This window comes from Camelus ferus, chromosome 10 (assembly GCF_009834535.1).
Source record: "Camelus ferus isolate YT-003-E chromosome 10, BCGSAC_Cfer_1.0, whole genome shotgun sequence".
Classification (NCBI taxonomy): Eukaryota; Metazoa; Chordata; class Mammalia; order Artiodactyla; family Camelidae; genus Camelus; species Camelus ferus.
Genome location: NC_045705.1, coordinates 2220766 through 2235648, shown reverse-complemented (window position 1 = coordinate 2235648; position 14883 = coordinate 2220766). Strand labels below are relative to the sequence as shown.

The following is a 14883-nucleotide window of genomic DNA, read 5'->3' as shown; positions in this document are numbered from 1 at the left end:
CCAGGACCCAGGGGACCTAGAAGAAGCACACACAGGGCAAAGGGTGGCATCCAGGAGGCTGGCTCCCCAATCCATGTCTCAGGGGCTCAGGAATACGTCTTGCCACAGCCTGTTATGTAAAGGGCTGAAAAGTTGACTTTGATGTTAAACACCAGATTTATGATGCTTTAGGTGGGGGTGGGAGGGGGGGTTATGTAAGAAATTGCAGTATTTTTATACCAAGCAAATAGGGACTCTCAGCCTTTTTCAAGGATCATAAATTTCCCAGGAGGAGTTTGTTCATCTTTATGGACATTACCACCTCACTGTGATTTTCAGTTTCCCCGCTTCTATAAATCAGCACATAATTGTGAAGACTGTTTCTACATTTCAACCCCAATCTGCAAGTGCAAATAAATCTAGAAAGAACAATTGTTTTATAGCTTTTAATGAGGGAAGATCAGGGTATTTTAAACTTAAAATCATGTATCTCATGACCCATTTGCTGGTTTAATTTCTGAAGAATGGAAATACTTACTGCTTTTATTTATAGAAGTTAAGCTAAATCACAGTCAAAGTTCCCAACCAGACAATGCCTAATTGTCAGGGTTGAAAAATATTGTTAAGCAATGAGCGAACAGAGATTTACCGAGCACCTACTATGTGCCTGGTACTGTGTGAGATGCTTTCACAAACTCAGGTCTCATGGAATTCAAGGAATTAACAAACCCTTTTCCCATTTGACAGATGTGAAAACTGAGATGCAGAGGGGTTGCGTAGCCTACCTATAGTCACTGGACACACAGTACGCATTTGACAAATATGTACTGGAAAATGAGTGGATGAGTGTATGGGCATCTGCAAGGTGCTGGATTAGACATGAGAGCAGCTGACCTCATCATAAGGCAATTCTCAGAACTCTAGAGGGATGTCTGAAGTACATCTACCACATGAAAAATAAGAAAGCAAGTTAGATGACTAAGAATCAAGGCGATCTTTAAATGTCTGTCTTTCTCTCATTTACTCGACTCTGAGTCTCTGGGCTTTAAGCACCACCGAGTCCAGGTTGATGTCATGTCTCCCTGCTTTGCAGCTGTCACTGAACCTCCCTGAATTTGTTTCATTTACTAGGTAAAATGGGACTAACAGTGCCAAGAAATTCATTAAGCTTGAATGAGTTAAGAGCGCTTGAAGCACAGTCCAGATCCGAGCTCTCAGTAGGTATGCCTCATATTACTGTGAAAATGAGTTAAACAGATCAATAAGTAAAGTTAAGACCAGAATCACCTAAAACCAGAAGTAGCTAAGATTCTGCAATTGGTGATCACTGAGAAGAGAAGGTCATGACCGCCTTGATCAAAATGTCAGAAAGCAATGATTATGTGTATTCCCTTCAATTTCAAGAGACGTAGCACTTAGCACAGTCCTCTGCAAGTAAAGACACTTAATGGGCTAGCTCTCCCGGTGCCTGAAGTTTCTGCAGGAGCGTGTGCTCTGGGGAGGGGGTGCCGTCTCCTTAAGTCCATCGGGGCACTGAGCACAAGGACGCTGCAGGGTTTCCCCAACACTGTGCAGGAAAAACATGGGTATAGAAACCCATTCATCTTCAAGAAGAGTGACTGTGTGCAAAGGCGTATGTGTCCACCCAGGCACAAAAAGTTACCTGTAGTTTTCTATTGCCAAATGGATTTTCCCAATCAGTCTGCATTTGAATCATATCGCCAGCTGGGAGAACAGGCTTGGGACAGCCACCAAGAGGGGCTCCTACAATGGGGAGAAACGCGGAGGCTGCACTGGCACCAAGAGAAAAAACAAACAGGTCCTCGTCCCTGTGCCGAGGGTGCCTTCAAACATTTTACGTGTGTGTGCTGGTAGATGGACGCGACACGATAAACAACAGTGTGGTTTTTACTAATGCTTGCTGACAACATGAGTGAGTGGGGACTCTGGACACTTACAGATCATGTGGGTTATAAAAAGACTGGCTGAAGTCTAAACGAAAGCTTTGCAGAGGAAATATCCAAAAGGCAAAATGGTGCCAGAAAGTTTCTATGGTATAATAGTAACACAGAAAATTTCAGTAGTTGGTAATTATTTTGTAAACTTTCCATGCGTGCACCGATTATACTGATACTTGAATATGACAACGCTTGGATCCCCTGGAGGAGGCTCTCCAGATTACTGATGATTTTAGAGCTTTCCAGGGAAGGGAGCAGATCTCACAGAAATATGCTGGTTTTGTGCAGAGTTTTGTATTCAAGTAAAAATAGTAGTTAGTATTTACGAAGGGCCAGCTAGGTATGAGATACCCTGCTATTACTAACCCTAACACAACTTTGCAAAGTGGTTATAATTAGTCACTTAACCAAATGTAGAAATCAGACGCTCAGAGGTCTCTGCACATAACTTCTCCATGGACACTATTCTTAGGAATTAAGTTAGAATTTTATTACAAGTTTACATGACGCCAAAGTCCATACACATTCTTTCACTTGCTCTATTTCTATCAAATTTATGGTAAGCAATTTTAATGTTGATAAAGAAAGCTCTGACTTGGTACATGCCACATGGTTTAGGAAATGATGAAGCTAACCTTTGTGCAACATTAGAAATCAGAAAAGCACATCTGTTTTGATTTAATGTCCCCAGTGCCTCTGTTTGCGTAATTTACAGACAGTTACAGAAGGACGACCTTTTAAGACTGACTTTTCTGATTGATCATTAGCGTCAGCCAAGGGCCTTTTGCAAATTCTTACCCAGATATCAAGTAAGCAGAGAGAGAAGTTACAAGCATTCAATTTATGGTGACTTCAGCTCATTCCTAAAATACGTTCATGTCCCGGTACACTCTGAAATTATTTCCTACATTCTAAATCATATTTGTCTCTTTCTAGTTTGTATGCAACGGCATGGCAGAGAAACAGCAATACATGACCAATTAAAAAATAAAAGGTATTTGGGTCTAAGAGAATTCAGAACCAATTCAAACGTTTTGATATGAAACATACTTATTTCGTTTAGTCCTCCCTTTGTATGCCAGTTATTTACTTATAGTTCTCAAATTAGTGAGTCAAGTATTTTAGATCTTATAGCTAAATAATGTTATGTAAGAAGTCACAGAATTGATATTATATCCTGGGAAATGGGTTGGTAATTGTCCCAGAGTTACAACATCCAACCATTTACAGTCTGTGAAAATCATACATATCAAACCCTGTCATTTGGAATCAATTTAATATCAATAGGTTGGCTTCACTCAATATTAAATTATTCACTTTGAAGTGCGTATCAGTTTTGGCCTGTGCATCAAAAAATAGCAACTCTTTTGGAAAAAAAATATTTGTATAAGCATTATGGCAGTTCAAAACTATTAAGTTGGAGTGCATCAACAATTATATCCATATTTGAGTCACAACACAAACTGTGAAACTGGCTTCCCTCTTGTTATTTTGTGTTGGTTTTTCAATGGCAAACTCTATTAATGTGGGAAAGTCAAGTTCTTCCAGAATAAGTAAAAGAACGCATCTAACTTCCGTTGTTAATTTCCATAAACCACCTCTCAATGAATGTCCAGTATAGGGGTGTTTAAGGCTGGTCATTTCTTAACTTAGAGATGTCAGATTCCATGCTATATACTTGAATAAATACACATTGTCCCTAAGTTCAAAGCATTGTGTTTTAAAGGAATCATACTATTGCTCAGTTGAACTACAGTGGTCATGCAATGGTTCAGGGGGGTAATTAAAGAGTTTGCAGAACACCCATATAACTTTTCATCTAATTGTGTGTAAATTTGCTATGTCATTAGCAAGTTCATCAAAAGAAGTAAATGCAACTTCAATTTGAAATGACTTCTTTTTTTAAACTTTTGGGCAGCTTTGAGGTTGAAGGCATGAGGTTGAAATGACTGGCAAAAATTGGGTTTTAGAACCGCAGTTATCATCAGATTTCAATTATCCATGCTACCCTTTCCTCCTTACCCCCTAGGAAACTGGAAGTTGGATATTTTAACTTGTTATATTATCTTCAGGCCAGAAGCTTTTGCAGACAAGTTTGCGCTTATCTATAACTCATGAATTTGAAAAAAAAAGTGGACCTCACACACTGAAGTTCTGGCTTCAATACTTGGCAGTGTTATCTGTCTCTTTTCTCTCCCCCTGCTCCCTAAACTTTTACTGTTTCCCATTTCCAAGTCTCTTCTTAAAGAGAACTAAAAACTCACTGTCACGTAATCTCCCTTCAAATAAGCAGCAGAAGCAAAGCACAAAATGTTTCCGACTTCACTACGTAAATTCTCCATCCAGTGTGTTTGTGTTTTATTGTGTTTTATTTTAGAGTTTATAAACTCTAACGTGATTTATATATTCACATTCAAGGGCCATCTTAGAATTTCGCTCTTTAGTCTCATGAAAAATGCTACTTTTGATCAGTTTGGGTAAACAGAACAATGGATGCTCAACAGATATTCACAAATGCCAAGTCTGTTTCTGCATAACGTCATTAAGAAATTATTATACTGACGGTCGAGCACCTTTTTAGGGATTCTAAAAGTTCAGATTTTTTATTTGATACCTAGTGGACCTCCATCAACTATAATCAGTTTTCAGTTTTCACTTTTATTCACTTCCCCCTTTCTTACACATCAGGATAACAAACCATGAATTTGTATTTTTAAGTTCTAAAAGCTGAAAACAACAGCTGAAATATGAAACCTGCCTTCCTTTGCTTTTGTGACGCAGGCAGGTGGGTCAGCGTCAGCGGAATGAGAAGCAATTAAGTCAGCACATTTATACAGTGCAGAGAAAGTGGTGGCTGGCCAGTGCTAAACGAAAGGGTCCAGATCTGCCCCAGGGCCATTGTAAACAAGAGATTAAGAAATGGGACCTAAGCCCATGGGGAGAGAAATATTTACTTTGTCGCAAATAAGTAGAATGTCACCTTGAACGCTCTTGCGAGGACATTTCAGTAACCAAAGGCACTCTTAATAAAGCTACACTTCTTCGTCTAGATACTTTAGAAATATGCTGATTCTGAATTATTGGTATCTTTAGTTCCACAAACATCAGTTGAGCATCTAACATGTGTCAGAGTCTGTGCCAAGTGCTAGAGATATAGGGTGAATGGTCTCTAAAACAATGGCTCTCAACCCTGGCTGCCTCTTCAGGATCGGTCTCAATGTCCCAGGAGCCACAAGATAACACCAATACTCCAGCCTCGCCCTCAGAGAATCCGAGTCAGTGTGGCTGGGACAGGACTAGGCACCCATAGTTTTTTGGGGTTTTTTTCATAAAGCTTGCCAGGCAATTTAATATTCAGCCAGAGTTGAAACCCTTAGATCCTAGGATCTCATATTCCCTTAGAGAAACCACAAAGACACAACAATGAAAGCCATGGACATATAAAAGCTGTGACATCGTAGGAACTCCAAACCTTACGCAGAATGGTAGTCTTCACAGGGAGATGACAAGGACAAGAAAGACTCCCCAAGGAAGTGATGCAAATACATTTCCGAATTCTCACGTTAGCCAGCTAACATTTCTTGAACAAGTGCTATGTGCCAGATGCCTCTGATGGCACCACCGACAATTCCTGGAAGTAGGTGTTACCACACACACGTTGCCAAGGAGGAAACTGAGGCTTACGAGTCATCAGTGACTTACTGAAAAAAAATCACAAACTCGTAAGTGGCAAGGTTAGGACTTGAACCCAGACAGACACCTTGCCTCCAACTCAACATAATTTCTGGGGGAAAAATAAGTAATAGATTGAGGTGATTTTTAAATTTTATTATTTCAAAAAGTAGGGGTCAAGAAAGGGTGGTCCCGCAAATAGCCAGAGTGGTTAAGATACCTGAAGACAGACTCAGATTTTATCATGTGTCCAACACTATTTTTAATATTTTTTTCTAGGGCTTTTCAAAACATTGGGAGTATGCTACCTTTCTTCAGGTTGATCTAGTCAAGATCCAAGGACGGCAACGCCTTACAGAAAAGCAGTTTCTTCTTTGAGTTGAATCTAATCTGAGCTCTGGGGAAATCTGAGTTACACTGATCTAAACATGGCATATGTCCGTAACATTAGGGCCACCGGGGACTTTGTTGTCCCCACTTAGATGTGCACTTTAAGTATGTATGACCATGACCTAAGCCATAAGCGACAGACCCAGGCAGGAGTTGACTAATTGGTCATTTCAGCCTACACGTTTTAATAGGTCGTGCTTACCAACACAAACATTGTCTATAAAAGGCCCCAGATTCCCAGTTCCTGAAAGCACCCCCAATATCACAAAGTATCAGAAACAGAATGTGTTGTTCTCAACAACTTTACATCTATGATGAAAACCTGGCTGACAAAACTTAGAGAAAATTTTAACAAAGCAGCAAGGACATAACAGACTAGAAATTACAGTTTTATTCAGTAAGCGGTAACTACAATTTATTTCCCTACTAATTTGGGTTAAACATTCAAATAAACATTCAGTAGCATGTTGTGTAGTCTCCATGAAGTTTTTTTTCTCTCTCTTTTTTTTTTTTTTTTTTTTGGTTGATTTCTAGTTTCATGCCATTGTGGTCAGAAAAGATGTTTGAAATAATTTCTGTCCTCTTAAATTTGCTGAAGTTTTCTTTTGTGTCCGAGTATGTGGTCTATCCTAGAGAATATGCCATGTGCCCTTGAAAAGAATATATATTCTGTTTTTGGGGTCCTAAAAATGTGAACTAAAAATATGTCTTAAGTCCTAAAAATATGAACTAAGTCCAACTGTTCTATTGTGTCATTTTGTATCTCTGTTGCTTTATTGATTTTTCAAATAAACATTCACATCCTAAGATCATATCACTCAGATGCAGTACTAGGACATTTATTTTTTTAAGAGTTTAAGTATTATTGTTTTAACGCATGATATTTTAACTCTGCCAGAATATTTCTTTCTTTTTTCCTCATTTTGCTTTCCTGAACCTTCCAATTGAAAGCATGGCCTCACACATGTCCAGAATACCCCAGACCTTCTTTGTTTCTTCCTTGGAATATTTCCATCCTATGAATCATCAAGGGCACCAAGCACACACCTCATACTACATTTCAGAATGGACACTGAATGAGTAAAGTGGAAATCCTCCAGCATTTTGACCATTGTTTTACCAGGAGCGCCTCCTGCCAACACTGACTGAGCCCTGGGCTAATTCAACATTCCTATCCATCATGGCGGCACAGCAGACTATTACATATGCACTGCCATTGGAGGCAAGAGACTGTGGTTCCCATTTCCTCTCCATTGCCACACAGCCTTTGGCAAATTATTTACCTCCCCTGACTTTGGTTTCTCCACTGTTTCTGGTGGGACAAACAATGCCTTATTTGCCAACAAGCACAAAGTTGGGCCAGATAGTTTTATAAGGTCTTCTCTAGTTCCAAACTATGACTGATCTTTGACTAAATCAAACCTTTCTTAGTCCCAAACAAACAACTCATTTTGGGCAAAACACTGAACTTCATTTGAAGGTGTCATGAGAAAGATACGTGACACTGGACTGACAGTAATCACCTGATTTAAATGAATTCAGTATGGTGCATTGCAAATCCTTACTTATTGCTATTAATACTTATCTGCTTATGAAGAACCTCCAAGGCTGTTTCTTACCTTTTGACTTTCTGTCATGATATGACCTGCCTCGATAATGAGGAGTGTCCAAATACAGATTCTCAAGGTCTTCTTGCCATGATTCTGGATTGAAGTGCTTGAGCAGATCTTCCACAGTATCAAATTCTGCAACTGTTTTGTCCAGAGCATCCGCGGTGAGAGTGGGGTCCGTTACTGATGGAGAGTGATAGGATACCCCCTAAGAGTGACATACAGCTCAGTGTACTGAGAAGAAGTCCATTACTATGAAACATAACAGTCACACAACTACATGGAAGAGACACAATCAGACTTCTGATTATAAGACATCATGTATGTACATCTCATGCTAAGGCATAGTCTTGCCATGTTGCTATTAAGAACAATTAATTGGTAAATCATAGTCATTCACTCTTTTGCAAATCAAAACCAGGCAGATCATAAAACTTCCAAATCATTTGAATCAGAATCATTAAAATAAGTTACCAGTTAAATGGAAATATCAGAATAAGTCATCCAATCTCTTGGTTCAAGGTCCCAAATCATCCATATCTGTATCAACAAATAATGGTGAGCATTCAAATTCTGAACTCCTTCTATGCAAGTTTTGAATAATCCATCTTATTCTCCCAGGTTTAGCTTCCATGTCTCCTCTTTATAGCTCACCTAGCATTGTAGAGGTTCTGTGAGCAGTGTTTGAATTTCCCCTTGGTACAGTTTGGTTTTAACCAGTTAATATTAACTGTCAACAAGGATAATTAGCCATGAAATGAAACTGGCTCTCTTAAGAGTTCAGAAGATTCACGTGTGTGTGTGTGTGTGTGTGTGTGTGTGTGTGTGTGTGCGCACCCAGATGTTTTAAGTGCTGTAGTTTGCTAGGGCTCCCAGTTGCCATTAAAACATTCCCAGGAATACTCTTTACATGGGGAATGTAACGTCACTGAACGTCTGGAAGGGATTATGTATTTTGCCATGGAATACATCCCCACGTAAATTTCCAAGCACTTACTTCACTAACCCTTGTATAATCTAGAGGTAAATGAGCCATGAGTCAAACATCTCTGTAAAAATTCATGACCCATTAACAGGGAAATAGAGAGCACATAGTCTCTCTATTTCTAAATGTCTTTAAAGAAACTGCCAAACAAATAATATCCCCCAAGGGCAAATATCTCAAATCACTACTGGAAAAATGGAAATTAATGAAAGCTTGCATTCCTGAAACTTAGCCACAGTATCCTACAGAGAAATACCATGCATATGTGTTTTGGAGTCCCAGACAGCAAAGTGCATGTTTTTTTTCACTCTCACATAACGCTTTCTCTTTTTAACCAAAGGACCCCAAAAGATCACTTGCTCTCAGAGGAATACTCCCTCGTTAGCAAAACTAAGAGGTTTTTATAAAAGCATAACCTATGATTGGGGTAATTTAGGAGATTTCAAACATGCCCTGTGGGGGAAAGGGAATAGAGGAAGATGGGATTTGGGGAGCAGGGTGTGAGCCATGAGGTAGATTGGTGAAGGAATCAGGTCAACTCTTTAATCTAGGACTGTGTGTGTGTGTGTGTGTGGCTAATGGAAGCTGAATCCTGTTTGAAGCCACCACTTCTGTCTTTCACATCCCTCTTGGCATTGTCCGCTAGAGATGGATGAATTTATGATTCAGTACCAAAATTCTACATTCCTAGTCAACTTTGCATTGTCTGGTCTAAATTCCACCTGGCCCATATTTGCCAGATGATTTACAATTTGCCCTGTATCACAATAATGTGGGTCTAAGATCCAAAAAAAAAAAAAAAAACAATCAAAATGAGCTGGCCGAAGTTAGACACATTGTAGTATATTAAAAAAAGCTTTGAAATTAAAATTCTTCCCTTTTGTTTTGAAACAAAAGCAGGGGCATCACTCAAACCATTCAAACACAAGCAAAAGCTTCTTACAATGGCTCTGAGGAACTCCTGGCAAGGTGTTTCCTGGGGTTGGTCCTAACAGCCCCAACAGTGTAGTGTGAATCCAGATATCACTTCAAGAGAAAGCTGTGGAGGGGATCTCAGCCCCTGAATGGGAGGCGTAAATCTAATCTCTTGTAATATTAGTCTGAAGGGCAAACCCAAACCATAGGTAAAATGTAGAAGTGTCTTTGTGTGTGAGCTCGTTTTTCAAGTTTTGACTTGAAACACTAATGATTGTTAAGAAAATACTTGTAAGTGATTAGGGGACTTAATAAACCCACAGGAACACTTTTGTTTCTGCGGCAGCTATTTAAAAACTATTTTTGAGAGGAAGACTAGTTGGGTGTGCCTCTTCCCATTGGTTTGTAAATTCGATCTCATTCAGCTTTTGTTATGTGTTTATAAAAACCAATTTTAAAGCCAAGTGAATTACTTTAAAATGACAACAAATTGTAAAAAATAGTCCGAAAACTGTAAACTGGTTTCAACAGAAACAAAGAATGATTGATACAGAAGTAAATGGTAGGTCCAAAGACCCTTGCTCCTACTCCAGAAGGTTCTTGAAAATCAGAATGCTGAGAAAAGAAGTGAGGTCTCCCTGGTCTTCCTAGAGGACTCAACAGAACCTGGACTTGTAACGCAACCCAGAGGAGATGTCAACGGATGCGGACTTAGTGATTGAGCTTCAGGAGGTACTTCAAATGGATGGGACAGTCCTCCTTAAGAAGACCCGGATTATCCTGAATTAGTTAAGCTTGTAATTTCCCCCTTTGGGGCAGGGGATGATTAGATAACCCTGCACTATTATGTGTAAGATACTTGAGAAGCCAGAGGGTCTCTATGAAGTGGGAGGAAAGGGGCAGGGCACAACCAGTGAAGGAATGACACAGCCACTGAGGACAGGACACACTGGTTAGAACCAAGATGGCGGGAGGTTTGACTTCCAGTTGACCTTGAGCCTCATGGTGCTCCCACAGGTGCCACGACAGTTCCCAGGCTGACCATAAAAGGTGAAAAAGTAGGTGGGCTAGGGGCATTTCCTGGAAATCCTCGCCTCTTCCCCAGAGTAGCTGGAATAACCCTCCTACCCATTAGCATATGAAATTACCGAGCCCATAAAACCTAGCAACCCTGCACCTCGTGGTCCCTCTCACTCTCTCACTTTCTGAGACGGCCCACACTCTGTCTATGGAATGTGTATTTATTTTTACTTTAAACATCCCACCTCTCAGCTTCTCTCCCTCTCAACTTTCTGAGATGGCCCTCAATCTGCCTATGGAGAGCGTGTCTCCTAAGCCATTTTCTCTTTTGAGTGAGACAGACCGCACTCTGTCCATGGAGTTTGTATCTCTCTAAATAAACTTGCTTTCACTTTACCATGCCTTGCTCTTGAATTCTTTCCTGTGTGAGGCAAGAACCTGTTCTCCCCCAGCATCTTGATAAAACAGCGCACTAGGTCCTGCAGGCAAAAGCTGCATCCACCTGGAATTGTCAGTCTCAGACCGCGACCTGCCCCAGCCCCCCGGCTCCCCAGCATCACCTGCTTTAATTTAATTTTCACCTGCTTACACTTAGTGAGGTTCAGAGCGTGCATTCTTGACTGTCAGAAATCAAACAAAACACTCAATATCACCATTAGAGACTTCACTGATCCCTTGATTGGATCTTGTTTGAGTCCAGCAACCACATCGGAGGAACCAAATAGTCACAGACTCCATCGCTGGGGAAATCCCTGGCATCTGAGGGAATTTTTTAAAAAATCCCCCAGAGAACAAAAGATAGAATATAACTTTTGGAAAAAAAAAATATTAACCCTGACTCAGCCTCACTAACCCACTTTAGAACCATGGACAATCTCCACGCTCTTAATCTTTTAATAAACAACTGCACTTACTATCTTGCATTTTATTGCTACATAAGCGCTACACGTAGGATTGGTGAGAACAAAGTCTGCCCTTCCGTACAAAGCAGATAAGCAGACAGAATACTGAGAAATGACTAAATTTGGAGGAAAAAATTGGGGCATGAAACCATTCTCCGGTTTCAGGGTGAATTATGTTTTATTTCCCAGTCAAATAGAACACAAGCCTGGCTTGCACTTAAGCTATCTTACCATAAACATTGGGATTTTTCACGTCTGAAAAGATCTTTGAAAATGCAAAGGTTAAAAGCTTCTCCTGGAATATTAAAAAAAAAAAAACTATTTCAAAATTCCCCCCTTGAGCTTGGGCCCTGGATCAGTTTCATATATTTGATATGTCTGGACAATCCTTTAGTTGGAATGTTCTGCTTTGAAACTGATAAATGCTGAAGTCATTGTCTATCTCGTGTTCCTACAATGGGTACTGACATTTCCTGGAAACTGTTCCGAAAGAGAAGGGAAAAAGACATCTGACATAGCCTACTGTACCCTAAATGAAATGGAAGAACACGTCAACGTTTGAGATCTGGCTTCGGGTCAAGCCATAGATACTTAACGCAGCCGAAGTCATCCCAGGGTTGACCTTAGCTACTACTTCAGTTGTTTTTGCAGGCAACAGAAAAATAAATTACTTACTGAGATAGAGCTTGTGACCGACTCCCAGTTGGTCTCTGAGGCTGCTGCGGGTTGGAAATCTTCCTAGAAGGCAAAGAAACATCCATGTGAGCCAGGCCAACCTCTGTTCAATGTATTACATGCACAGTTTCATCTCAGTCATCTGAATCTTCTTCCAACTAAGTGACAACACGAATATGGGCTGCCTTCCTGCTAAACAGGTCACCATCTGTCTTAAGCACCTCTCCTCAAGAACCCCTGTCATTCAAGCCATGGGCAACTGCATTCACGCTTACTACAAACACCAGTGAAACGAGAAAATGTGCAGACAGGAGTTCAGATTTTAACTTCAGCCATCTACTGGCTGTGTGAACTCAGGAAATCTACTTAACTTCTCCAATCCTTCTCTTCTTCTGTAAAAGGCTGGTTTGGGATGCTTAAATTACAGGGTTGTTTTGAAAACTGAATGTATTAATTCTGTAACTGTAGCTAGCACTTAATGAACCACTTAAAGAGAAATAGTAATTATTATCAGTACTGACGTTTATTTGGTTTGAACTACATTTTGCGTCATGTTCAATCCTGCCTGCTGAACTAACTTACAGTATCAGTGATCTTTTCGAAGATAAATTAACTAACAAGGTGCTAAGCCTGATTCTTTGAAGAAATGTGAGGAAGAAGATGGCTGTGGGAGGGACAAAGGACTACCCACTCGAGGAAAGGAAGTAAAGAGCAGACTTGAGGAAGTTAGTTATTTCAGAGAAGCCTTAAAGGATCTGAGATAGCAATGGACCTCGGAGAAAGGCAAAACTTCTTCCCGATTTGTCTGTGCCTTTCACGATACTCTAGCACCAGTCTAAGTTTTAAAAACATAATGGAAAAGGAGAGCGGATTCTACCACGTCCACAAGTCCCACGTGCTTTCTTGACCCTGCTGAAACAAATCACCTTGGTTAATTGCTTCCAGCCTGACCAGGGAGTAAGGAGGTGTATTAAGATGTTGCTGAGAAACAATCAGCCACTTAAATCTGACAGCTTATTTCCCCAAGTACCCTTACTGAATGAGGGCTAAGGATCAGGTCTAAATTTCATTAACATTTTGAGAAGCTGGAAATGCATTTGTCAATTGCTCACGATGAGACTGGTTTACATATAACTGTCTACGCTGAAGAACGTTTTAGTTGTTTACCAGAGGGAACTGAGGCAAATGTGGGTTTCAAGGAGTGAACATCTATTAATAACTGGCTGGACACCACTTCCTAATCTCAGCCTCGTGGAAGATAGGAAAGAAAGAGAATATGTGGCCCCTGCACTCTGCAAGACAGAATATACATGAAAAAGACGCTGAATTCTCACAGCAGAAGGATATGTGCAGACAAATTAATGGTGGCTTTTATGTGTCTTTGTAAATTGATGAACAGGTAGAAAGCCAGTGGCTTCTCGATGTCTTGAAGAGTCTGTTGGTGGGAGGGCATATATCAGGTAAGATAATAAGACACAAGCATCCTCAGATGATAGAATTTTCAGTTTACTCATTCATTCCATCTACTGTGATGAATTCTAAGCTGAGGGTAAGCTCATAAGGAAATAAGAAACTATCTCTGCCCTTAAGGAGTTCAAAATGGAAACACATAAATTAAGCAGGTGTCTTGGCTATTGTGAAGAATGCAACTAACATGGGGCTGCAGCGAGCTCTTCAATATAGTGATTTCATTCCCTTCGAATACATATCCAGAAACGAGATTGCTGGATCATATGCTAGTTGTATTTAAATTTAATAGTGGTTGCATCAACTTACATTCCCACCAAAAGTGCATTAGGGTTTCCTTTTTTCCACAGTCTCAACAATACTAATTATCTCTTGTCTTTTTGATAACAGCCATTCCGGCAAGTTCAAGGTGACATCTCATTATGGATTTTTTTTAAATTGAAGTACAGCCAGTTTACAATGTGGTGTCAATTTCTGGTGCACAGCACAGTGCTTCAGTCATACACGAACATACATATATTCATTTCCATGTTCTTCTTCACTGTAAGCTACTACAAGATATCGAATATATTTCCCTATGTTATACAGCACAATATTTTAAAATCTATTTTATAGATACCAGTCAGTATCTGCCAATCTTGAACTCCCAGTTTATCCCTTCCCACCTCGCTCCCTCCTGGCAACCACAAGCCTGTCTTTATGGCTTTGATTTGCATTTCCCTGATGATCAGTGATGGTTAGCATCTTTTCATGTACCTGTTGACCATTTATATGCTTTTGGAAAAATGTTTATTTGGGTCCTCTGTTCATTTTTGTTTTTTTGATACCTCACCCTGTCCGCCACCTCCGGCCTCCCATGCCCAGTCCCTCTCCCAGGCTCTGCTCATTTTTAACTCATATTATTTGGGAGTTTTTTGGTATTGAATTATATGAGTTCTTTATACAGTTCTGATGTTAACTTCTTATCAGATATGTAGTTTGGAAATACTTTCTCCCATTCTATAGGTTGTCACTTCATTCTGTTGATTTTTTCTTTCTTTCTTTCTTTCTTTTTTTTGGTGGGGGGAGGTAATTAGGTTTGCCTATTTATTTATTTTTAGAGGAGGTGCTGGGGATTGAGCCCAGGACCTCATGCATGCTAAGCATGCACTCTACCGCTTGAGCTCTACCCTCCCCCTCTGTTGATGATTTCTTTGCTGTGCAGAAGCTTTTTAGTTTGATATAGTCTGGCTGCTGCTTACTTTTTGCACTTACTGCCTTTGCTTTTGGTATCATGTTAAAAAAAAATCAGTGCTAAGACCAATGTCAAG

At 40.0% G+C, this 14883-nt stretch overlaps 1 protein-coding gene across 2 annotated transcripts in view; it reads right to left on the bottom strand.

Annotated features, from left to right (window-relative positions):
- Positions 1-14883, bottom strand: part of PDGFD (platelet derived growth factor D) — a 223630-nt gene that overhangs the window by 18772 nt on the left and 189975 nt on the right. For both annotated transcript variants that reach the window (XM_006186200.3, XM_006186201.3), the window contains exons 4-5: positions 12107-12169; positions 7619-7817 (exon numbers count right to left, since the gene is read on the bottom strand). In XM_006186200.3, coding sequence (XP_006186262.1) covers positions 7619-7817; positions 12107-12169 — 262 coding nt within the window. The remainder of the gene's footprint in view (positions 1-7618; positions 7818-12106; positions 12170-14883) is intronic.